Source organism: Neovison vison, chromosome 10 (assembly GCF_020171115.1).
Source record: "Neovison vison isolate M4711 chromosome 10, ASM_NN_V1, whole genome shotgun sequence".
Classification (NCBI taxonomy): domain Eukaryota; kingdom Metazoa; phylum Chordata; class Mammalia; order Carnivora; family Mustelidae; genus Neogale; species Neogale vison.
Genome location: NC_058100.1, coordinates 50,478,768 through 50,505,766, shown reverse-complemented (window position 1 = coordinate 50,505,766; position 26,999 = coordinate 50,478,768). Strand labels below are relative to the sequence as shown.

General features: G+C 45.7%; 1 protein-coding gene across 3 annotated transcripts in view; it reads right to left on the bottom strand.

Annotated features, from left to right (window-relative positions):
* RGL1 (ral guanine nucleotide dissociation stimulator like 1) overlaps positions 1–26,999 on the bottom strand; it is a 157,250-nt gene that overhangs the window by 34,312 nt on the left and 95,939 nt on the right. For all 3 annotated transcript variants that reach the window (XM_044267277.1, XM_044267279.1, XM_044267278.1), the window contains 4 exons: positions 24,965–25,042; positions 8,773–8,957; positions 5,229–5,353; positions 3,617–3,832 (listed from right to left, as the gene is read on the bottom strand). In XM_044267277.1, the coding sequence (XP_044123212.1) occupies positions 3,617–3,832; positions 5,229–5,353; positions 8,773–8,957; positions 24,965–25,042 (604 nt within the window). The remainder of the gene's footprint in view (positions 1–3,616; positions 3,833–5,228; positions 5,354–8,772; positions 8,958–24,964; positions 25,043–26,999) is intronic.

Sequence of the window (26,999 nt, the reverse complement as noted above, 5' to 3'; positions counted from 1 at the left end):
CTAAATAGGCAGCTGTATAAATACTGAACATCAAAAAGTGGCTCCTTACCCCCACCCCAGTCACCGAAACACTTTATAGGTTTTGGCAGCATGTGCTTGTTTTTCTCCCTTTAATATATTTTTCGCGTTGTTGTTACAGTTTTATGGTTTCCAGCTTTCCCAGTAAAAACAACGAATGGAGGGGAGGCTGCAGGGCTGTGCCCGGGAACACAAGTTTGCTTCTGCGGAAAGCACACAGATGCCCTAAAAACACATGTGGAAGATCACGATCTCCTTCAGACACACCAAAGGGAGCTGGGCAGCAGCCTCCGTGAGCTCAGATGGTATTAAACATCTCACGGCCAAACCCTGCCCAGGGAAGTGTATACAACTTGGCAATAAAAATTCACCACCAGTTGAACTTTGGCTTTTATGCTCTTTGCCAAGTGGGAATATTTTTATACACATTCATTTGGTTTCAAATTGGCTTGGGCCGTGATCATAAACATTCAGAAACACCTTGGTTCCTTCGGTGTTTCCAAAATAACTCGGGCTTTCGAAATGAAATTCGCCTTGGCAGCAGCATTTGAAAACAAAACAGAAAGAGAACAGGAACTATTCTGGATGGCATTTTCTGGGTAAGGAGAGAGGCTCTGTGATCCTGAAACCCATGCTACCGCACAGAGTCTGCATCTGTGGCCTCAGTAGTGGGTGACCAGCAGGGACTGCAGAACCGTAAGGGAGAGAGTCCCAGTCTTGGCAACACGGGGAGAGTGGGCTATGCCCTACGTCAACGGAGATGTTTCCATGTAGAGGCATTGGGGTGTGTAATCTACCCACGGAGCACCCTGTGCGAGCCCGGGTTTGGCTCTGTGCAGAGCGTCGGAAGCAAAAGACCCCAGGGTGGTTGGACATAAAGGCACATTGCTTCGAAGGTCATTTCATGAAGTCATGCTAATCCTGAATAAGAAGGGAAAACAGGCTTCTCCGACTTAGCTTGCCAAATCTGGCTACTTAAAACTATGCCAAACAAACAAACCAACCTCCAAACATTTTTTTTTCTTAGAGTCAGTGCCAAAGTATTTTACAAAAGTCATGCCCACTCTTTTTAAATGTCTCAATGCCCTCCCCTTATGTGAAAAAAAAGTGTGAGCGAGCGAGTGAGAGGGAGAGAAAGCCCTCTGAAATACGGTCAGTCTGGAAACCCAAGCCCACGAGAGCACGGTTCAACAAAGGTTCAGAATCCAAAAGTCATGTTCCAAAAGTCAAGAAACTTGCAATAAATAAAGGAACTCAGGCACAGATACTTCATGCAAATTGCAATAGACATATGGAACACATTATCCAGAAAGAAGCTTCAGTTATGGGTTTAGAGAAGTACAAGAGACATTTGGCCCCATTTCTAGAAAGGGAGGTATCTTCCAGGAGATGCAAAAGTAAAACACAAACACAGCAGCCAAGCCAGTCCAAGAAAATATGATCACATTAGGTCACAAATACTTTCTGTATAAAATTATTATCGTTTTCCCAATATCCTCTCGATAGAAATTAACTGTGATTAATGCAGGAAAAGTAAAATAAATCTTGGCAGGAAACCACTTAAGAGTTTCATTATTTTATTAAATTACTCCACACAATTTCAAGGGACACAACATGCTCAGTATTAGGAAACTACATTGCCAAGAGCAAGGACCCCTGACTTTTAGGCATGTGCTATGGGATTTGGAAGAGACCTCAAATTGTTCAACTTGTATTTCTTATTATCACACAAATGCAGTTTATATTTAATTTGGACCAAAAGTCACAGTGTGAGCCACACTGTCAAACACACAGATGCTGTATTCTCACTATAGATTTTCTAAGCAGTTGAATGGATTAAAGGATATAGCATTTATGGCAAAAAATATATATTTTCTTATCATCTTAAGAAGACAGAAATTCCATGCTCTGCTCCACTCTATCAGAACTTCTTCTGTAGCTCTTGAGAAATAGCTCAATTCAGAACAGGAGAAATCTACGTTGTAAGATACTGTTTTCCTTCCTTTTTCATATACTAAAACATCCGTGGTAACAGACCACCTAAAAATTCAAAATGAGGCAAATTCCACAGCACAATCACGGCCCTGCTCTTTAATCAAAGATAACAAAAGAGAATGTTAAAGAGAAGGGGAGAGGGAGAGACAGAGAAGAGAGAGTGTGTGTGTGTGAAAATTTAAGCATTATGCCCTAAACATGAAGGCTTAATGAAAGAAATACACATTAGCATAGAAAGCAAAATGGGTTTTGGTGGAGGGTTGACCCATATAACCCAGAACACTAATAAGATATTTACATAATACTTGTGTTTCAAAGTTGTTGTTAATTGCATAGCTCTTGCTGATGTAACTTCTGCCTACCAAAAAAAAACAAAAAACAAAAAAAACAACACAACTTGTCCAATCTTCAAATACCAAAAACTCTATCTAGTATTCAAAGCTAAATCCAAATGTCATCCTATCTGTGAAGCCTTCCTTGATCCCTCCAGCCAGAAGCGAGTTCTCCCTCCTCCACAACTATAGCTTATCTCCTAGGGCCCCATTCCTCTTCTGCCTCGGCTGGGATCATTCCAGGCTATCTTAGCTTCCTTGTCTGACTACGGGCTCCTTAAGACCACATTAATTGTGCTTATCCTAATGATGTCCTCAAAGTACATAAAACTGTAGCTCACGTGCACGTAAGAGCTCATGAAATACCTGGTGACCAAGGGAATACCGTTCACCTCTTCCGGATCATGAAGATACTGATAAGCGAAGGTCATACGGCATACAAGCAGCTGACCCGAGAGACCAGACTGACACTCAGCAGAATGTAACTCAGGCCTAAATAAACTCTGTCCATCCAACTTCAGACAGAAGGCCCTCCTGAAAAGTCCCAGATTAATGTGAAATCTGTACATCTCAGTCCTTTGGAAAAGAGATTCAGGATTCTGAGAACACGCCTGCTCTTTCTGTCGGTAGACGATGTCATGCTTCAGGGTTCTGGAAGGATGCTTTAGGTAGGTAATTGTTCTGCATTGAAGAGTAGTGTGTCTGGGGCACCTGGGTGCCTCAGTGGGTTAAAGCCTCTGCATTCAGCTCAGGTCATGATCCCAGGGTGCTGGGATCGAGACCTGCATCGGGCTCTCTGCTCCATGGAGAGCCTGCTTCCTCCTCCCTCTCTGCCTCCCTCTCTGTCTACTTGTGATCTCTGTCTGTCAAATAAATAAATAAAATCTTTAAAAAAAAAAAAGTAGTCTGTCTGACACTTAGACTCTCAAGTTCTATTTACTGAACATGGGCAGAACTGACAGTTGGTGAAAATAAGGGGAAAAGCAGATGGTAGTCTTACCCTGGAGACACAGCAATGAGCAGCCCCCTGAGAAGAAGGAAGTGTGCAAGGGACCAATTTTCTTTAAAGAGGAAAAATAAGCTCCTAAGTAAAGAAAGGCAATTTTTCTCCTTACTTTGGAGGAACAGTAACAGCAATAAAAACCCAAGACTCCCTCGCAAATGGTCATTTGGCTGCCTTGCAATCGAATGCGTAGATCCCTTTCGACACAGAGATGGCGTAGTCTCTGACATCTACTAAATACAAAGAATATTTTTAAAAAGACAATTACGTGAGCAATGTTAATCCACTTCTCGATGACTTTGGCTCGCTGCTGAGTTTTGAGTTCTTTGCCCCCCAGGACGGTGCTGGCAACGCACTTGGTGAGCGTGTTAAACTGAGAGATGGTAGCGCGGATCGTAGGAGCCAAATGTTTGTTTTCCTTCTTATCCCGTCGAGACCAGATGCAGCCCAGGCAGTGGTGAGGCACTACTTTCTTGAACAGTTGCTAGAACAAAAGAGAAACTGACTTTAAGGACCACACAGGCATTTCATTTGGCAAAGCACATCATCTGGGTCATCAGTGAATTGGACAAACCACCTTTTCCCATTTGACTTGCCTCGTTGTGTCCACTTCAATGGACAAAAGTAAATAATTAATATGTTAACTGGTCAGAAAAGCCCACATGTTCCTTCTAAATCTGCTCGACTGCACAAACGGAACACGATGATCGAACGAGAGTTTCAAATGATGGGCCACATTTTGACTTCTCTATTTCAAAAGACAGGTACAAATCTATACTAGTGGTGGAGAGGGTTTTGACCTCAAAATCCTATTAAGAGTATGTTCTGGGCACTCACAATCATGAACAGGGCACAATGCATATGGATGCCCAGTGACTACATAACAAGTGATCCAAAGAAGGACAGGGCATGTGGCATTATTATCAATGCGTTCTACGGGATTTCTAAAATGAAGAATGTACACATGTGAAAGGAAATACCATTCAACGTCACAGAGTAAAAGGAAGAAAGGAAGTGACAGCCTGGTTTCTAGGTCTTTGCCTAAAAGTCATCACCAATGGGGTTTCCTAACTTTCTCTGATGCTGTCAATTGTGGAACAAAATCAAAGCAAATTTGTTGGCCAAATCAGATTCTTATCTGTATGACAATTAGATACAAGGGTTTGTATGAGAGAGAGAACACCAGGATTTACTCTACATAGACTCTTGGATTTGTTTCTGACAGTTTATTTGCATGCTCCCTACACAGAAACTCCATCACGTTCTACACCGCTTTCTTCAAAGTGCTAAGTGCCGAAGAGCTAAAACCATCATGATAATTTGTAACAGCCCTCTTTTCTTCCACTGATACTTACCAGCTAACATTGCACTAAGACATGTGACCGATGTCATCAACTATGACCGTCTAACAAACATATTCAAACTTCAAAAGTACGGGAACCACACACAGACATGAACTGCCAGACAGAGCCACATGTGGATTCAGCAAACTTATTTTCTCCTAATTTATACTTAGGCCACTTTACCATCCTTCAAATAAACAGTTCAGATCTTGAAATATTTATGAGTCTGGAGGGAGAGAAATACCCATGGAACAGGGTGGATTTTGTTTCACGAGAATTAGAATTCTTATTTCCCTCTGTGTATCGAGTACCAAGGAGAAAACACCTTCACCCAGAATTGCAAGTAGAGCTCGGGCCTGAATTATTCAGATGATCGATTCAAGTCACATCTTCACTCTGCATTTACAGGCATGGCCTCTCTCAAAGGATCACAAAAGACTTAAATCACATTACCCCACTGGCCTCCCCAGGCCACCAGTACTGTCAGTCCCCACATTTTAAGCAGAAGCCCGTCTGGGGCACCAAGAGAACACATACTGCATCCATATAGGTCAGCTGCTCTGCCACGAGATCTTCTGGGAAGCTGGTGAATTCTGCAGGCCCTCCAACTTCCAGTTCCTCTTCCTCCTCCAGGCTGAAGAAGATGGTGCTGGGAAACCCATCTGTTCACAGATGGGAAAAGAAAAAATTAGTATTTTGGTGCCACTGTTTATGACCTTGTTAGTACAGTCAAACTGCATTTCCTGCATTTAGAAAAAAGAGGGCTAATTCTTCAGAAAACCCACAGGGAGAGCTGCTAAGCACAGTGAATCCGAGTGAAATGGAGGTCTGCTTACTCTCTGTTTGTAGATTCTTTATTAAGTTCAGAGGCCTCATGTTATGCCTTTGATAAACCAGATTCTTAGGCCCAGGACACAGCCAGATTAAGCAAAGTCTAGAGAAGCAAAGTTGGGCTACATTCTGGGGGTTTCTCTCATCTTGGGCTCTCTCATACCCTCCCCTCAGCTTAAGGACCCATCAAGCCACTTCCTAAGTCCCAACTGTGTCATTCATAATCACTGGCCATTTATAACCAGAAGCCTGGAAGAACGGGGCATGAAAGCAGGCCAGGCTATGGGAAGTAGAATGGGCCGTGCCGATGTCAGAAATGCTGATGAAGTCCCCAGAATTCTAAGAAAGTTGTTAGAATTCTCAAGATGTTTGGAGCAGCTTTCACTCTCCTACCTCAAGTTAAGGATATGTGAAGTAGAATAGCCTGAAACTAAATTCACCTGAGCCCTATGACCAATAAGATGCACAATTAGCCAATTACACAGGACATGGACTGAAGAACTGAGAAAAAAAAAATCACTATAATAACTGCTTGGATTCCAAACCAAAAGCTGAAGGACTCAGCCCACGGAATAGGAACTCCAGGCTCCATTCTGAAAGACTGTGGAAATGGATGACGTTGAACCTGAACCCCAGCTTCCCTTCCTTGGAACCTTTCCCAATTCCTGGGTTGTTTTCCAACCTCATCCCCTACCTCATCCCCTTCACACTCCTTGTTCTCCTGTCAAATCTGTTCGCAAAAAAAAGGAAGAAGAAAGAAAGAAAAGAAAAGAAAAGGAAAAAAACAAAAGCAAAAAACCTAGCTGCATTCAGTTATATCTTGGCAGAAATGTAAATCAGTATGTTACTACTCCCCTAGATGTTTACATTTTAAGCTTTTCCTCTTTTTCTTTATAGAGTAAGACTTTGACGTATCTTGGGTCAAGCTGGGGTGGCCTTTTCTTCTTGGTTTTCCAGGGGGAAAGGGGTGCTGACAGTGACCGTACATCATCCCCCATCAGAACACCACAGGGGTGCTTGCCAACTCCAGCATCAGGCATGGGATTTAAGGATGTGCCCCCCCCCACACACAATCCCCTCCCCCCCATGGCTGAGCTAAAGGTATTGATGCCAGTGGGTTTGGGTTATGACTGGAGAAGGCAGGAGGGAGTCGCTGCCCGCCTCTGGATTCTGAAGCACAAGCAGGCACAAGCTAAAGGAGCTAAAACCCTATGACTTCACCACTCTGCCTCCACACAGCTCTGGGGGTACTCTCTGATTCAGGGGAGGAAGAACTTTGAAATTCCAAAGGTTCACAATGGGCCGCCCATCCCTCTTGCTAGCTGCTGTCTGCATCTATCCCAGTGGCTCTGGAATGCAGAGGCTGACCCACTTCTGCCCAAGAGGATGTGTGGTAAGGTAAGATCCTCTCATCCACCCAACGAACGCTCCCAGTGACCTATATGTGTCTGGGATGTGCCTGTGGGTGAAGATTATGTTGTCCTTTCTCTCTGGGCCCGAGGCCATGCCTTCACTGTTTCTGCTTTTGGCTATCTTCCAGAGGTAAGGAAGTAAAAACTCGGAGCACAATTTTACTATTCGAAAACAAGGTAGGCGAACTTTTGCTTTCACTAGCATGAAACTGGGCAAAATATGCCCCAAAGAACCAAGCTCCTGAAACCCCTTTTCACAAACGACCCCTGGACTTAATAAACAGAAAGTTTAGAGCTTTCTTGATTAAAATTTTCCAAACTCAGGAAAAATTCATTTGTGAGCATTGCCTGAAAGCCTTTCCAAAGTCAGGCACTTCCCTCTCCCCTGCCTCAGCCAAACGCGCTCTGCCTTCCAGTCGCTGAGTCGGAAACAATGAACGACTGGTCCCACCGGTTCCCCAATTAGGCCCGGAGCCAGGGGCAGCCCCAGTGGGGCGAGCTGGGCTCTCTCACAGCATTTTCCACTCCGGCTCAAAGACAGGCAGGGAGGCCCTGAAGGGAGCGGAGGTCCGGCAGCTGGAGGAGTGCCCCTGGTATTCCAACATTCCCGGCAGATGAAGTCATCTGAGATACAGAGTACTTGGCAGTCGGCTTCTCATGATGGGATTGCGTTTTCCCCCGCTCGGATCCCCCAAACGTGAAACAATTCCACAGGTACTGCTGGGAATGGAAGGTTATTTTCTTTGGCACCGATGCAGCTTCCCTTATCGGTCGTGAGGAACCGCTTCCTTTCCCTCACCGAGGAAATCGGGTGTCACTTCAGGGAAATGCCTGTCAAAAGCTCCAAGTGGGTCAGCTGCCATGGCAACCATCACCCAGCAGGCCAGCGAGGGGAATAAATCGTCAGGCTAAAAGCCTGTCCTAACCTCGCTCTGACTTTCTTCAAAGATAATGTCAAGCGGCCCACGACCCGCAGTGGTGGCCCTTCCTTTGTCCTTGGAACCAGGCAGTCAGTTCCTCCAATAGGAAAAAACAGCCACAGCAACTTCCTCTGAGGAGGCCATCAGCGATGCTCAGTGACGGCGATGTCTTCCAGCTTGACAGAGAAACACCTTTTCGGGCCTTTTTGAGCTCTTCTGAGGGCAGGAGCACCACCAGATTTCATTCTTTGCCTGCTGAATGGGGGTGGCTGTGAGGGGTTTCCATTAATTAGCCGGGGAGCCAGGAGGCAGAGAATAAAAAGCAAAATCAAGTTCAGCGTGGGACATGTTGACAAGAGAAGGTAAAAGATCCTCTTTATGGTATCAGGAGAAACCCAAGGAAATCACTTTGCTTCTCAGAGCCAGCTTCCTCTTCTGTAAAAGGACAGCAGCAGACTAGGTGGTCTTGAAAACCTCCTTCTTGGCTCTAAAAGTCTGAGGCTCTGTAATTAGCACTTTGGTAAACTTTAGAATTTTTACCCACTGCCAATTCCCCAGCAACTCGTCTCTCTGAGACAAACCGAGGTCATTCATCAAGTACAGGGAAAACAGCGTGGGGTGCCTGGGTGGCTCAGTTCGTTAAACCTCTGACTCTTGGTTTTGGCTCAGGTCGTGATCTCAGGGTCATGAAATCGAGCCCCACATCAGGCTATGCGCTCAGTGAGGAGTCTGCTTGAGATTCTCTCTCCCTCTCCCCCTTCCTCCTGCATTCTCTCTCTCCCTCTCTTTTTCTCTCAAACAACTAAATAAAGCCTCAAAAAAAAAAAAAAAAAAAAAGGATAGAGAGAACCTATCTTCAACAGGGAGGCTGCAGAATCAGAATCTAGCTTGGTTCTCTGGAACCAAGCAAGTACTCACTGTCAGTTTCCACTTCTTGCTTCTGAAACTGTTCAAGAAGATTTTGTGCTCTTCTCTCTGGATCAGAGCCGGGCATCATCCGTTTGAGATAATCCAGCAGTTTCTGTAAGCAAGGGAAGTGAGGGGGCTCCCGGAAGTCCTCTGCACACTGGTCAAGCCAGGCCCTCAGGATAGAGGCGATGGCACTGAGAAAGAGAAAGGGACAGTCACTTCACCCACCTTTGGGCTGTGGGGACTCCGAACAGGGCCTGGATACTGTGGCCTCACCCAGAAACACCCCATGGGACTTGGGGTCAACAGAGAATTCATTGGCAATGTCAATGAAGTTAAAGCACTGAAAAACAAGCCGGTTCCATTTTTATTGTTTTAAGTGGCCTGGTAAGTTCCAAAAAGACAAAGGACCATCAAATTATCAACTTTGGAAAACCCCGCACTGGGTGGGGGTGGGAGGACATGTGGAAGAAGATTTAGTGAGTCCTGAAGGGACTTCAAAGCAATCTGTGAGAGTGAGATTATGTGTTTCCAATTCTGGATTCACTCAAGTCAGTGACCACAAAATCAACCAGACTAACACTTTAGGAAATCACTGAGTGACAATGGGCCTGAAATCTGTCTACTGACAGGAAGTGCCTACGTTGGGAAAAGATAAAAGCAACTTATTTAATTTTACAAAGATTCCCAGGATTTCAGTCTAAGTGCCCCCCCCCAAAAAAATCCTCCTCAAATTGTCCTTTTGCTTCTCGAATTACAAGAGGAGACTACAGGAGAAACAGTCCCTATTAGAGAGGCAGGGGGGTTTCTCCAAAAGGTAAGGGAGAAAATGTGGAGATGCACAGACCCAATGAAGGTGATTCCCTCTGATGGCTCATTGGGGTCTGTGTCAGGTGAGACAAGGGCCGGGGCACGACGAGCCAGGGCCATCCCCCGCCCCCTTCCCCGCCCCCAGCTGCGCTACCAACAACATGGGTATGCTGTCTTTACGTGAGGGGCAGCCCCTCATCCAGGGGAACAGACAAACAGCTGACTGGCAAAAAGGATAAAAGTCTTGAGTGCTGTGACTCTACGTTTCATCTTTAAAGAGGATGTGCTGGGCTGTGTAAGATGCAAACACAGTACTTCGCCTCTGTGCTGACCAGCCGCCCCCACTGCTAAGGTGAATGCACTGACAACGGCTGCAGGTGACAGGGGCTAGAAATTAATCCAGGTGTTACTGATAGTGACAGGACACCTCCTTTTAGCTGAAGACCCTATGTTGGCACCTTTCTAAACGATCACTTAAGTATACTTCAAACAAACTGTTTACTTAGTTAACAAACTATAAAGAGACCACGAGGTGATATTATCCAAGTATGTGGGCCTGCAGGTTGGGTTTTTACGGGCGTGTCTAAATTCCACACATCCCAATTTCCCACCATGGAGTTCGACAAACATCCAGGCATATGTACAGCTAAAGCCAATTCAATGCTCAACTTCTGGAAGTCGAGTGCCAACAGAAGAAAAATAAATTTACTGTCTTCACTGCTATGGATAGTGTCACTTTACTAACGAGGACATGAAGGTGTCTGGAAGCGTAATAGTCACATGTGTACGTTGGAAGCAGGGGACATAAAGCCATCAAATAAATGCTGGAATTTAAAGCCACAGAAATGATTAAAATACGCTCTTAATCTTTAGTTCAGATTAAATAAGAAGCCAAACAAAAGTTTCCCTCCCTTCCAAAAAGTTCGAAGAAATTAATATGGGCTCTGGGATTACAGGAAAACCCAAGTAAATGAAAACCACTTCTAGTCAGTGGACCTGTGATCCTTGGTTCGCCTGTTGCTTTATCTGTTACGCATCCATACTTGTGTCCCCTGGCCATTCACCCAGTGAAACCCTCATCACCCTCCCTCCCAAAATTGGTGGACTTCTACTTTCTGAGAGCCCACACAAAGCGTTCATTATTTTTTTTCACAAAGGACGAGTATCAGGAATTAAAGAAGACAACGAAGTGGCATTCTAATCATTTTTATAAGGAAGGAGACTTTTTTCTATGAATTCCTTCTCTTCCTGGCTGACAAGCACCGAGCCCGGAACCGGGACAGGCACGCAGCTGCGCACAGCCGGGAAGGCAGGCAAACCTGATCTCTACCTTCACCACATTGATTCTCACAGACACTTCTGTCCTGCTCAAAAGAAGGGTGAATTGATTTCATGAGAAGAACTACTCATTTAATATTTAATACTTCAGGGAGAAGATACTCTTCCAAAGACACCAATGGAAGAACAGTCATGGAGGGAAGATAATTCGTATCAATCAATAAAACTAAAAAAAAAGCCTCCACCTGACAAGACCAGCGATGGGATGAGCCTAGTGACTCCTCGGTTTCTCAACTTAAAAGAAAACCAAGGCAGAAGTCCAGAATCACAAGTAACAGTCAGACAGGAAAAGATATCAATTCATTGCTTTCTTGGCCTCCCATAATTGTTAGTTTTAAAATCACAAAGCTGATTCTTTATTGCAAAAAAGTAAATATTACAAATATATACAAACTAAAACAGCAAAATACCTACATCCTCTTCATTCTAATCCCATTTCCAGGACTACCTATTAAGAGTTTGGAATATATCCTTCTAGACTTTTCTTTTCTTTCTTTTTTTTTTTTTTTAAATTTTATTTATTTATTTGAAAGAGAGGCAGTGAGAGAGAGCATGAGCGAGGAGAAGGTCAGAGGGAGGAGCAGACTCCCCGTGGAGCTGGGAGCCCCATGCGGGACTCAATCCCAGGACTCCGGGATCATGACCCGAGCCGAAGGCAGTCGTCCAACCAACTGAGCCACCCAGATGTCCTATATCCTTCTAGACTTTTCAGTGGATATGTATATATACTTGAATAAATGTACTATGTATTTATAAGCCAACATGGATTTTCTTTTCCCCACTGAATAGGATGAAACAGTATGAAACACCTCACCATTCACTGCCTCAAGATCTACCTGTTTCCCAGAGTTACATGTACTATTCCACGGCATGGGCACATCATCATTAATGTTTGCGTTCTTCTACTAGCGTGCACATATTCAAGTTATTTTCATGTTCTCACAATCACAAACGATTACAAAATGTGTATCCTTGTTTACATCTCTGAGTACTTCCGTTATTTCTATGGGACACAGTATTTAGAGCTTGGCCTCATGGAAAGTTGCAGCCTGGAAGGGCTGGGGGAGTTCTGAAGAGGAACTCGAGTCCAGATCAGACTTGCCTTTAGGCGCACATTCCGTCCTCCTCAGTCTGATGTTTTTAATAGCTCTGGTAATCTATTCGTTCTACCCTTTGCGACAGTGCCCACAGCTTACCCTAAGAGGACTTTGGGAGCTCATTACAGACCCAGACACTGACTTGACTCGAAAAAGCATTTTCACAGAAAAGAAGGAATGAAGGGGAGGGGGGAGGGGAGGAAGAAGGAAGAGAAAGAAACTCACAAACAGCACAATACCACACGAGGCAGACCCCTACCCTCCTATCAGCAGGGTGGTTATCAGCACGCCAGGAAGGGAGGTTTTCTGGAAAGGTCTGGACACGTGCCCAAAGCTCACAGTAGCTTTATGTTTACCAGTCCTGGGAAGAAACTTTCCGTTCTTGAGAGACTATAAGGCAGATAAAATGCGAAACATTTAAGATTTCAAAAAGGAAAGCAACATCACACAATCATGGCGGCCAACGGGACTGCCGGCCAACCCCTTTCCATCTCACTCCTGTAGCTCCACCCCTGAGACTGAACTTAGGTCCCAACCAGAATTGATTATTTGGGAAGGAAAGGGAAATCTGGTTTAAAATCATAAATTTACAGAAACAGTGTGACTGGTAAGCTAGAGAGGTTCCTTGGCTCTGCACCAGAACAAGGAAGGAGGCTGAAGGAGAAAAACCAGTTGGGATGGGTCCCAGCTGTGCCACCTGTGAACAAAGGGAGTTGGCCGGGTCCGTCAACTCCACTGACCCCTCCCTGGAGGGCAGATGCAGTAACACCTGCCTGCAGCTCCCTGACACTGTTCAGTGCGTTCACCTGACAGCAGGGCAATGCAGACATTTCAAGGTACCTAAAGAGAAACGTGGCTGTGGCAGTCTTAAAACTACTTGCCATAATCACGAGAGGAAGGGACTAAAGGTAAAAGGGCTCAGTGAAAACCAGTCAGCACTCACGGACATCATTCAAAGAATCCTCTACCTATAACAGAAAGGAAGACTCGGAATCCGCACTGTGGTACAACACATGTGGCCCCAGGCCTGCTGCAAGAAGACAGTCACTGGGAACAGAGCCTGCACTTGTACACACACGCACACATGTGCTCACACACACACAAACACACACCCCACGTAAGGCACCCTCCTTGGGACAGATCAACTCAGGGATCCCAAACTCTAATACAAACTGTAAGACATGCTTCTTGAATGACCTGTGAAGACTGAAGAAGTGCTTTCTGAGACCAAGTGGAAAGATCATGACTACGAAATAATCTAAATTCAGTAAGGAGGAAAGGCAGTATGTGACCTCCTTTTTTGAAGTCATCTTTAATGTATTACAGAGCCACACACCCTCGGTCCCAAGGAAGCATGCTGGGTGGGTGGCCAGGGCAGGATCCCAAAACGACAGCCAACGGGACGACCAGGATTGCTTTTTCTACCCCAGGCCATCCTGGCCACTGTCTGCAACCTACCACAATGGTCTCTAAGGGACAGGAGGACATGCTCAGACATCCATGTGTGGAACTGACAGATACAGTATCTAAGGCTTCTACTTCTAAGAAAACAGACCCATGGGGAGAATTAATTCACTAATTACACTAACAGTATTCGAGTGCCCTTTGTTTCCATATTCACAAGAACCATGTATATGACGGACGTCACAACAGGGATCCCACAGAAGGATTTAGGAAACAATGTTCAGTGAGATCTTAGGTATAAAAGAGTGACTGGGGTGAAGACTCAGTGGCAACAGCATGAGCAAAGATCCTGAGGTGAGAGAGGGCAAAACAGTTTCAAGGGACACACAGAAGCCCTGTTTAACGAACTGGAAGAGAGGCGAGGAACGCACCACAGTGAGATTTGCTCTACTCATCTGACTTCTTAGCCAAACAGAAATCACACTTAATAATACCTGGTTGGAAAATAGGAGACAGATGCCTTCGCTGAGAGGGACAAGGAACCAGTACAGAACTGCGAGCTGCCATGGGGGCCTTGAGTGCAGAGTAACTGGGCTGCCCGAGGTAAGTGTCTAGGCTTCCAGGATGCTCGAACCACAGATTTTTAAATACATACAGGGATCTGAATGCACAGGTACTAAATCATATTAAAATCCCATTGTAAAATATTCTACAACTGGTAAAAGGCTGAATTAGAAATTTTCAAAATACGAAGTCATCTCTCCCCTGATGTGTAACCTTTGGAGGTTACAAGAAATAGGACTGTCAGGACAAAATGGGTAACCCTGTCCATTTAGAGCTTATTTCTCTCCCCAGAAATCGATCTGAGATCATTTTTTTTCAAAGGCAGCAAAATGGTTTTTTTCTATGTTAAGATATTCTCCAAAAACTGGATCTTTTCCTACTACAGATAGATGATAAGAAAATCTTTGTGGAGGGTGGGCCTTTGAATCAATGTGGCAGGTGACACTGCCAAGCCTGGAGGGTGGGAGCCAATGCACCTTGCTCTTCAGGGGAAGGAAGCCAAGTGACCTTGACACCGACTCTGAGCTAGCCCCCTCCACCTTGTTCTCCGAGTCACGGAGGTTTTCCTTTTCAGAGAAGGTGCCGGAGCGAGGCTGCCTCGGAGACCCTTGGAAAGATGGTTTCCCTGACAAGAAAGAATAAAGGAAGGCAGAGAGAACAGTGTCTCTTTTTTCTGAAAAAGCCTGGAGAAGATGGAAATACGACTATCTGCTCTTGTCAAGGTCATCTTGCAGTGCTTTCTTGTACATTTTCCGTTGTGCGTTTCTTGGTGCAGTGGCGGAGCAGGGATTAGAAGACTGGGAGGAGAAGTGAAAGAGGAATGCTGAGAGGCTCAGGGAAACCGGTGCAGGGAGGACCGGCATCGGAGCAAAGCAGCAGCAAGGACAGAGCACAGAAGCCAGCGACGGGCCGGGAGGCAGTGAAAGGGGAAAAGCTCCGAGGTGAGGAGAGGAGGAGGAAGACCGTGATAGCGAGGACACAGACCCACCGAGTATGTGTGGGTCGGGAAGTGCCCAGAGGAGGAGGAGATGAGCCCGAAACCAATCACCCAGCGTCAGCAGTGTTTACACACCTGTCCTTTATTTCCACACGAGATGCGCGGGCCCTGGCATCTGAAGGCAAATTGACAGAAACTGAAGAGAATTCATTGTGCACAGACCTTACCCCGTATCACCAACCTTACGGTGTGCCAGTGTCTGCGCTCCATTACAAAAGGAAAAGAAACTAAGGGAGCTCTGAAATGCCTGCTTTTTCATGAGCAGCTCAGCCGGTGTGGCTGAACAGTCTCTGGAGTGCCCAACTGGGGCCCTGGTTCTGTGGCTCACTAGCCGTGAGCTAGCCTCTGTATGCCTCAGCTTCCTCACCTGGAAAATGGGCACAAGAATGGATGCCTCCTCATAGGATTGGGAGGCCACGAGCTAATACATACAAAATATTTAGAAGAGTTCTTAGGACTCGATGAGTGCTCAAAAAATACTAGCTATTTTTGTTAAGAAGGGCATTTTTTATCAAAGGACTAGAGGCGAACGGAACTGCACAGAAGTACCGCACTCTACTTGATAGAGTTGTTTCCCACAGGTTATGAGCCGACAACCCCGATACTGCCCACCAAGTCTCCCGGAGCTGAACAACTAAGCAAACGCATGGCAGACGGGGGCCGCCACTGTTCTCGCTGTCACAGAGGGAACTTCCGAATAAGCAAGGGGAGCCGGCTAGAGCCGTCTGAGCTGGAGACATCAGCGAGAGCTCGTGTTTAACGTAATACAGATTCAGATGGTTATATGCAAATACTCCTAGAGATGCGTATTTCATAATTCACGTAAACATAAATCTCCTAGTCCTATCGGCAGAGAGGGCTAAGAAGAAATGACAGCTCAGCAGCACTGAGTGCACCCAGTGCCGGGATCCTGGTTGCCAGCACTGTTCATTCTGCCATGAAAAGAATCAGGATTCCTTGAAGAAATGGCTGGTTCCGGGCCTGGGGCCGGAAACATACAAGATGAGCCCAGAGCACCTTGTTGTGCCGGAAGGTCAGAAGGGCTTGAACAACAGAACATACCCACAATGACAGAAACACCTCTCAAAGTGACATACGAGTCAATTAAAAGAGTTCCCAACGGCCTAAACGGGAACAATCTGAGCAAAAAACTGGCGTCGGATTAGGATTCAAAGCATAAAAAAATGTACTCACCGAGTCTAAACTGATAAAAATCTTTAAATAAATTAATAGATGAGGGAAACTAATCTCCCATGCAGAAGTCTCCCCAATACATTGATTAGATAGCTTACCCTCCCAGAGGGGGGCATAACCCCCACTTGCTCATCGGGGGCCGTGCACTCTACTTCCTTCCAACAACACGGTTGTGTAGGACAATGTCTTCCATGCAGAAATCACAAAACCACTACCCCAGGGAGGCGATCGAGGCCAAGGACAGTCATAAATCATAGTGACAGTAAGAATCCTTGATATCATGTGATGAGGTGGCATTTTACTTCTGTAACAGTCCTCTCAAAAACTCATAAGTTCAGTCTAATTATGAGAAAAATATCAGTGTAGCTATGAGAAAAATTCCAATGAAGGGGTATCCCATAATATACCTGATCTCAAAACCGTAAAGGTCATTGAAACCCAGAAAAGTCTGAGAAACTGTCACAGCCAAGAGGAACGCGGGTGGATATGACAACTAAATGTAATATGGTATCCTGGGTGGGATTCTGGAACAGAAAAAAGGCATGAGGTAGAAGTAGGGAAATGTGAGTAAACTCCGGACGTCAGTTAATGATGTGCCATCCTGGTTTGTTAATTGTGACAAACACGCTATAGTCACTTAAGAACCGCAGGGGAATCTGTGAGGGGGACATCCAGGCACTCTGCTGTCTAACTGTTCAGTCCTTACACAAATCTAAAACTGTTGTGGGAAAACATCTTAAGCAGATGCCTGGGTGGCTCACTCGGTTAAGCATCTGCTTTCAGCTCAAGTCATGATCTCAGGGTCCTGGGGTTGAGCCCTGCGTCGGGCTCTCAGCTTAGTGGGGAGCCTGCTCATCCCTTCCCCCTACCCCTCTCCCTGCTCATACTCTCTCTCTCTGTCTTTCAAATAAATACATAAAATCTTTTTTTAAAAAAAGGAAAAGAAAAGACAAACATCTTAATTTTAAGAAAAAAGCATGAACAGAAGAGTCTGACCTAAGTTCTTAAGAGAAAATATCTCATTTTTATCACAGGGAAAAGAAGCAGAGGCCAAAGTGTAGAGGGCAAGGCGTGGGTTGAAATCCCAGTTTTCCCTTATTCCCTGAGCGACCTTGGACATGCTCCTTAACCTCTGTCTCACACTCTCATGTGTAAGATACAGCATGCTGTTATGGGAATCACGAAAGGATATACAGGGACTGTCCCTACTAAGCATCCGTGAACTCTAGCTATTGCTATTACAAAGGGGACTGCCACTCCAACCCAAACAACTTCTCAAGGACCTCTGTAGCTCTGTATTCTCCAATTCCTCACCATCTGAGGCAGGCGTTTTTATGTTATAAATGGGCCTCTAATGAAAAAACTGCTGAGGGTTTCTCCATTTTGCACCATTAGAATGGAGGAAGTTGGGAAGGAAAGACGTGACCAGGTCCCAAGAACAGGAAGCAGGCACTCAGATCCACGGGCCTGACCCATCCGGTCTTCCTTCTTCTCTCCTCACATCCTACAACCCATCTCCTTCCCCAGGAAACAAGCCCAACTTCCCCATTTCTAACAGCTGTCTAGGGACCTGGCTCAGGGTGTTCATTCAGTAATAAAGCCAGGCAAAACAACACAGGGTAAGGAAAATGATCCCAAATTACGAGATGTCAGGAGGCTAACACACTACAACACCCGTCACGATGGTGATAATATGCCTTAGCTCTTCGTGGACTTCTGGTGGCGACTGGGAACTGTGATCTAGACAGATGTGGCCTGGAAAGGCACCTGAGATCCCGATGCTCTTGTGAAATGGGATGTCCAAGAACAAAATGGTGAGAAGCCCACGCCTTGGACCCGAGTTCAAATACCAGAGTTCGCTGGTATTTGAACCCTGGTCTGACCAGGGTTCTCTTAACCAGCAGCTTGACGTTAGTCAAAGTGTGTATGATACTTTCTGGAGCCTCCATTGACACACTGATACAATGAGGCCAACATCTCACAGCAAATCTGTGACAGTAAAGGAAGACACAAGGCCCCCAGCAGAAGGCCTCACGCTAGTAAGCGCACCATACGCTGCAGCCAAAGGCACAGGCCAGGCTGGTGACAGCGATATCACCCTGTCATCCCCTGCCAGGCTGCAGGGTCAGTCAATGACAGGGTCCGGTCAGGTGGCCTGTTTGCCTTTCTCTGACACTTCAAGAACCCCAAGAGATTTGTAAGTCGCTGATTTTTCTTTCTGAACCACTGACCATCGACGTTTCACTTCTCTGGAATTTTTAGAAAACGAATTTCTGCTTTGGGAACCTACTTTCTTCCCTTAAACACGCAATTCTGATTCAAGATTTCAATGACTTTTAGGACGATAATTTCCACTTTTCCTTGTCCGGTATGGGCGTTTTAAAGACAATGCCAGGCTCTTCTACATTGTGTATAATTACGTGCTCGCTTCGGCAGCACATATACATTGTGTATAATTTCTCCAGTTCTTCCTCCATCCTACTTTAACTTTTTAGAAATCTCCTTTCACCTTATAGCCTTTCATTCTTCTAAATTTCAAGTTTTAGGGGCGCCTGGGTGGCTCAGTTGGCTCAGCAGGGAGCCTGCTTCCCCTCCCCTGGCCGCCGCCTGTTGCTCTGCCTACTTGTGATCTCTCTCTCTGTGTCAAATAAATAAATAAAATTTTAAAAAATAAATAAATTTCAAGTTTTAGATCTTACTTTTGCTCTGTTCCTTACCCCTTTCTTTGCCCCATTTTTGTTAAAATAGCCAGATTAATTTCCGCCCACTGCCTTCGTAGGGTATTTGAGTTCGCTGGAATGAATACTGACTGCAAACTCTCTGGGAAGATTTTTTTAGTACTTTCCACTGACAAGTTTCTCGGGCATTAAGGAATCACAGCCAGGCTTCTTTAACTCACCCCCCTTTCCTTTAAAGCGGTTCCAATGTCTTGGATTACCACTATTTGATTCCTTACCAGACTAAAATCTGGTGTCACTATTTGCAACTTCTGGGAAAAGATTACGAGAATGGCATTCATATCGTCTGAATGTACAGAGATGAAAGCAAAATGATTTCAACAGTTGAAAGCACTGCGGTGGTAAAGAGTTTCAGAAAACAAAACACAGCGCTCCAGAAGGGAAGTGAAGACAGTCCATAAAAGAAAAGGAAATAGAACTCTTTCAACGTTATAATAATAGTATTAAAGGAAAGAAAAAAGTGTCATTTCCTGATGAGTCTTAAACCTCCTAAACCGCTTTAAAGTATCTAAGACAGACAGACAGACAGACAGACAGTCTAATTGCAGATCCATTCCAAAGCATGAAGATTCATGGTATCAGGTTTTGGCATGGTTAATATCCCTTTACATTCTCCTCACTTCTGAATTCAATGATTGTAATAAATCTGCAGGAAGGAAAGTTTCCTTTTCCATCTGGTTCTGATTTTGTTATTCTAAATAGACAGCATTTTATCATGTAAAAGTGTCAGCAGGAAAGAGGAAAGGGGCACAGGTAGAATGGATGTGGGCAGAGATGTTTTCTCCTGTCACAGGAAGTCAGTTTCCTGATTTCCAAATAGTGGCAAGTTTAGGGATTGTAGAAATAAACACGGGATGCCTTATTATATACAACAGTCTCGTGCTAACATCAGAGATCACTGTGTGGCAGAGTCCAACATCTAGAGGCCTTGGAAGTTGCATTCCTCGCAACTGAAGGAATTCTTATTTTGGCTAGATGATGATATTGCACAAAGCCTGAACCGGGCACACTCGGGCCTGGAATTACAAGTGGGAGTCACAGCACAATCTGACACTTTTTGAAATTCATGAAGAACACTCATCAGCTGTGGTCCAAGACACCAGAAGCCAATCTTTCATCTGGGCAGTTCCATTTGTACTTCCCCATTCTCCTTTTCCTTAGTTCTTTTATCCTCTGAAAGGTTGATTAGATCCATATTTAGAAACACAAGGAAGATTGTTATCTTGGGATTTGGGACCCTGTATGAAATGTAAGCCTTGCTCTATGCTTTACATTAAAAACTGAAAAACCAAACAAGAGTTGAGGATTTTTCTGCTCAGGGTTAAGCCTCCCAGTGATTCCCCACCCACACCGCACCCCATCTGCAACCCTGCAGGCATTTGCCCTAAAACAGGATGTTTACTTCTTAGAAAGTTACTGAATTCCTGCCGCCTGTTTCCCACCTGAAATCACAAGAAGACAGACTCAGGGCAAAGGAAAACAACTGGCATTTTGCCCCTGTCACCTGACCCCGCAATCCAATGCTTTAGCTCATCTCTGGACTGAGAAGCGCAGTGAGCCGCCATGATGTCGCGATTACTCACGAGCAGGCCACAGAAACCCTTTTGGTTTTCTAGTTTATCGAAACTAGTGGCACAGCCCCCCCTCCCCCAACTGAAAAAAGCAGTCAAGGAGATTTCTCAAAAATTCAGTATACTATTTGGGCCATATCTCTAATTCCTTTTTTTTTTTTTTCCTTCTTTTAAGATTTTATTTATTTATTCCAGAGAGAGAAAGAATGAGAGAGCACGAGCTGGGGGAGGGGAAGAGGGAGAAGCAGACTCCCCGCTGAGCAGGGAGCCTACGCAAGGCTGGGTCCCAGGACCCTGGTGTCCTGACCTGAGCTGAAGGCAGACACTTCACCGAATGACCCACCCAGGCGCCCCAAGATCCCTGCTTCTGATATTCATTTTCACTTTGGAAAAGAGGAAACCTAAACAAGTTTTATCCCAGAGGCCATTAAACTTGAAAGGCCGCCAGAGATCCTATATTCCGAGCACTCATTTTTCAGGTCAACAAACTGAAAGTGAGAGAGAGGTGAAGTGACCAGGTCATACGGCTGGAAAGTGACAGTGACTGATGAGGGACTCGAATCTGAGTTCTCCAGGCTCCTTACTCAAGGCCCTTCACCTTCTCTGAGGCTGGCTCCCAGACCACCTCTGCATTGGGACCCCCCCCCCACCCCCCAAAATTAGCAGGGTCCTATTTTTATGTACATCTGGTATTCCTAAGTAAAGGCAGCTTTCACTTGAGGGCTGCAGTCCTCACCGTGTAGCTTACCTGCACACCACGGATACTTTGAGGCAGATCATTCTCTGCGGGAGAATTTTGCGCATATAGACTATCTGGCAACAGTCCTGGCCTCTACCTACTAGAAGCCAATAGCATCCCCCCACCAAGTTAAGACAATAAAAATTTCTCCAGACATTGCCAAACATCTTCTGGGGACAAAACCAGCCCACTGAGAATGGCCATAGAGCCATATCTCCTACACAAACATCAGCCATCAGGAGGCCTTTGGTCATGGCTCCAGGTCAGATGCCAGAGCTCTGGGATTGGTGGAGGAATTTTCCACACGTTACATATGGAATGAAGAAGGTGCTACCCTGATTTCCTCTCAGAAAGACAGAGCAGTGACCCTAGCCAGCCGCAGAAATGAGGAGGAGAAGGGCAACCTCTGAAAGAGCAAAAAGATGATGGTGAAATGAGATGAAAAATAATAAAAGGAGAAATGGGGGAGGATGGGGAGGAAGCAAGACGAAAGAAGGAAAACAAGGAAGAAAGAGGTCAGCTGAGAGAAGGGATTTCAGCATTCCAGTATTTGTAGGACAGAGTAGCCCATTATAAGATAAAGTGGCGTATTTTGAGCAGGCATAATTTTTTTATAAAAAGCAAAGTCAGTCTGAGGAAAAGGGTCAAGCACTTTCTACCATTTCATTGTGAGGCTTTAGGAAAGGACCATTGTCCCCAGATGATGGACCCCCTCCGGGGAGTTCTATGTGAAGCTCTTTGTTAAGGACTCATATGCTTAAAACTGGAAAGCCCTTTACAACAGCTTATCCTGGAGTTTCACCCACATCACATTGTTCCTGGTGTACAATGAAGTAGAATAAAGTTTTATAATAGAACTTTCAAATAACGAGCTTAATTCTTCACATCTAAGGTACAAACCAATTTTCTTTAATGTGCGACTTCCCAGAAACCTGCTTAATCTCAAAGCACCCCCTGGGAAACAGAAAAGCTCTGGATATTTTTCAGACCGTTACCCTCCTTGGAGTATTCAGGTGGCTGGTTAAATGGTAGCTCCAGATTTGACTCAATTCCAAAGTTTGTGGAGAACAACACACTTATTTCTGAATCTGGTCCCAGGAGGAGGCTACATGTGATAAGCTAGCGACTCAAGTCTCCTTTTGTAGATGCTTAAAAAGACTCATTATAAAAAGGTTCTTTTCAAAAAATTATTATTTCAGTAAGTTTTCAGGGATAAACACAATTAACAACAAAACCTCTCTAATCCTATGATTCTCAAACCCTTAAAGTGCATAGGAATCACTCAAGGATCTTACTGAAACGCAGATTCTAACCTAGGTCTGTGTGAGGACTGAGATTCTGCATTTCTAACACGCTCCCAGGTGGTGCCGATGCTCCTGGTCCATGTACCACACTCTAGGTAAGAAGTCTGTCAATCAAGTCCACCCCCCACCCCCACATCACCTATTTGATGATACTGTTTCCCTCCTGCAGAAACTATTCAGGGCTGACTGTCTCCTGCTTACCACGGAGAGCCCTTACTCTCTTGGGAGAATGAACCTCCCTTCACAATAGCTTCGGCTCTACAACTCCCCTCAACCTGGTACACACGCCATCAGGTAGTGGCCATAGCATTCTGTCTTGTTCCCAAAATGCATCTCCCTGACTCGGTCAGGGAGACTCTACCACCAAAACCATCGCCCTCCTTCAGGGTCTACCTGAAATGTCAACTCCTCCAAGAAGCCTCCCCAAGCCCTCTAAGAATAAATGTATTGGTTCCACTCACCACACATCTTGCATTTGACATTCAAATATCTACACCGATGTGTTTGCTTTTCTAGAAGGTTACAGTCCATCCAACAAAATAATAAAACTGGCTCTCTCAAGACTTTAAAAAGATACTCAATTTTCTTACCTTCCCATCCCTGGCTTCTGAAGAAAGGATTTCATCAGTCAGACCCCAAGATGAATACTTAGTAAGAGTCCTTTCAAGCACCCTGGCATATATCCCATCAACTCAAGAACATCACTCCTAGAGCGGCCTACAACCCCCACCATGGATTTTTTGTCAGTGTCTTCCAGATTATTCTCATCAGATTAAACCATCACCCAGGTTTAACAAACACATATACGATGAAAAAACCCTCCTTTGCCCCAGCTCATCCTCCAGCCCATTTCTCTTCCAAACTTCTGTCTTCTCTTGAGCCAGACCGCCATCCACCAAAACTGCACTTGTCAAGTGGGCCAAGGACCAACGTGTTGCAAAGGCAGGAGTCTTTCCCCAGGCTCCTCGCACTTATGTCTGAGCACTGTTAGACACGGTTGGTCACACCCCCTCAAAACTCCTTCTTCACTTGTCTTCTGGACACAACTTCTTTCTTCCCGCTCCCCGCTAGCTTCTCTGTCCCAGCCTCCTCTTGCTGGACCTTTATCCTCCTAATCTGAACACTGGAAGGAACCAAGGCTCAGTCTTTGTACCTTCCTCTTCTGACAGCCTTTGTTCCCACGGGGGGCACACTCAACCCCATAGCTTTAAATACCATGTCTAGCTTAAGGATGCCCAGATTATGCCTCCCACTCTGACTTCTCCCTGAACTCTAGATTTAGCCAATCGTCTCAAAGTGAGTATGTCTACGATGAAATTACTGACACGTGCTGCCCACCACACCTGCTCCTCCTCCCCAGCCTTTCTTATCTCATAAAACCCAAGTTCTGCTCTATCAGTGACTCACACCACAACCCTCGGAGGTGTCCATGCCTCCTCTTTTTCTCTCACGTGCCCCATCCACTTCATCAGTACAACCTGCCGGCAATACCTTCAAGATCTCCGCAGAAGCTCTTCTTACAAGAAGTTACTCCTACTATTACTACTATTACTATTATTACTACTATTACTACCATCACTGTGGTGGATGCCACCACCACTACCACTACCATCACCTCCTCCCCCACCTCCTCCTCCAGCCTACACTACCAGCATCTCCTGCCCGGATCCTTGCAAGGGTCCTAACCAGGCTTCTTGCTGCCGCTCTTGCCCCCCATCCTGCTGCCGGAGTCTGTTTTCCACGTAGAGCCAGAGAAAGCCTTCTGAAATATTAATCAAGCCATAGCACTGCTCTCCTCGAAACCCTTCTAAATGCTGCTTATCTTCCTTAGGATAAAATTGAACATCCTGCCCAGGGCCTTCAAGTCCCCATGTGATCTGGAACCCCCACCACCTTCCGGATCTCATTCCCTAGCACTGGTCCCTTCATGCGCTCGGCTCCAGCCTCACTCATCCGTCTGCCTCCTGCTCCTGCCTCACAGCTTCGTCCACACTTTCCCTGCTCGGATATTCACCAGGCCCAGCCTGTACCCCATTCACGACTCTGCTCCCGTGTCACCAGATCAGAGAGCCCCTTCCTGGCACCCTGTGTGAATCAACCTCTCCGTCAGGATCTAGTCCCTTTGCCCTCCTTCACTGCTTTTTTTGTGTGGACTCTCTGTCTCTCGGCTAAAATCCAAACTTCTTAAGGCCGAGGTCAGTTTTGTTGGTAGCTGTTTCCCTTAGTGCAGGGCCTGGCACGTGATAGGTGCCCAAAACATTTTTACCGGATGAATAAATGACTATCATTGGATGGTCAAAAAATAACTCTACGGTTTTACGCATCACGGGGGGAAATGGCAACATAAAAAGAAATTTTAAAAAAGAGAAGCTCTACTAAATTACATTCTTTTAGGGTAATGAGTCTTGACTGAGAGCTTGTAATACACAGAAAAAGCATACGTACTTCCGGATCACCGTCTTAGACTCTGATGAACTTGGGCTTCCATCTTCTTCATAGTTTGGACTTGTCAGGTTTCCATACCTTTACAGATAAAAACAAACAAACGAACAAATTACTCCTGAAAAGTGGAAACTGTCATCTCATGTTTGAAATGGAACGGAGTTGCCTTCCCACATCATTAAGTTAATATCCCACCATATCCCTTTTTGATGCTATTTCATAAATATTTCTTTCCTTAATTACTCCTGAAACATGGAAACCGCCATCTCATGTTTGAAATGGAAACCTTGCCCAGTTGCCGGCCTCCACGTCCCCACGGCTGCTCCCCTTTTTGCAGACAAATCCTGTCCTTCAGTCCTTGTCTCAGCCATTGCTTGAGGGTCAAGAATTACTTCCATACCCCTTCTCCTCCTGGACTTACCCCCAAGGGGACCCCAAGGGGACACAGGAGGATGACTTTTTAGAAAGCAATAGGTGCTTAAATTTTTAAATGTGTCTCCTTCTCAAAGTTTACTGAATAATTAATCAGTTCCCAACTGCAGTTAGCTGTTCTTCCAGCTCCACATGTAAGCAAGCCTACTGCATACAAATGCATCACATTTTGTTTGGTTCCAAGCATACACTTGAACTGCTCGAAGGGGTATCTTTTTATTAACTTATAATGAATACCCTGACCCTGACGATTTCTGCAGTTTCTCTTCCTCTCAGTGAAGAATCCAAAGATGCCTTGGCGTTTCGCAAGCTGGTACTCTGTCCCCAAGTTTTGATCATAGAAATTCTGTAATTGGTGGGTTTACATTTTTTAAAGAGAACACTTTTGTCTTCTACTAATGGGATTAAAGGCCCCAGTACCCTTATGTTCCCTGTTCCTAGGATTTACAAATCCTTTTAGAGATAAAAGCCCACCATCTGGTTTGACTGAGTGCCAGCCCATCTGGTCTCCCAATCGCCCTATCCCGGTAGGTTCCAGTCCACACCCCGAGGCACCAGCCCCCTCCCATCCACCTGCTCCTCTGTTGAGCTCATCAGCCTTATGGACTTCTTGGCCTCTCCAGCCTATTTCCCACTGGCCTCTACCCCCCCCCATTCCTCTTATTCTGCCGGCACCTGCTACTTAGAGGGCTTCCAGGGCCACCCTTTGCTTTTTCTGAGATAAGAACTTAGTCAGATTAAGATTTATTCAGCCCCATGTGAACAAGGCAGAGATGGGAAATGGAATTTCTCCTAAACGAACAGATTTTCTGGCTCTCTCCTTGGCCACCATCACAGGGAACCAGTCTCCATCTCCTCTCCCAACAGCATCTGTGGTTTATGTGAGTGGGGAGGATTAGGGCAGGCGCAGGGAAGAGCAGGCCTTGGGGGAGCCGCTGCACCTTCCGCCCATCCGACGACGGGACGGCTGTTCTTGCTCTGCATTTCTCAGACTCTGGAGCTGAGCTGCTGGTTGGGATGACAGGAGCACCTATCCCAGGTCGTGTCCAAGAATGGGATGCGACAGGTGCAGTCAGATGCTGTCGAGACGGACCAAGCAACTTATGCGGGTGAGCGATGTTCGCTCTCATTAATTAATCCGGCACCATCTGCTCAGAGCTTGTGCTCGGAAGACCCCAGGGATGTTTCTCTCAGCCGCCAGAGTGGTGCCCAGATCCCTGATCAGGACCAGAATGGCTGGATGACAATGCTCTGGAGACCAGTGAGGACCATCAAGAAAAAGGCAAGGCACGTGCGGCCGCGTGCATGGTCCCGTGCGGCCGCGTGCATGGTCCCGTCTCCACCCAATCCACTGAGAAATCCTATTGGTTCTGCCTTTATAACATACCCTGAATCCAAACACTTCCTCTCGTCACTTCCACCCTGGCTCAAACCACCACCACCTTTAGTCTAGAGCAGGGAAACAGCCACGTCATCAGTCTCCCGGCTTCAGCTCAGCGCGACCCTGTGCGATGAGCATCCCATCATGTCACTGCTCAGCTCAGAACCCTCCCGTGGCTCCCGTTTCACACCGAAGAAAGGCCAAAGTCACACCTGCCTCACGGGG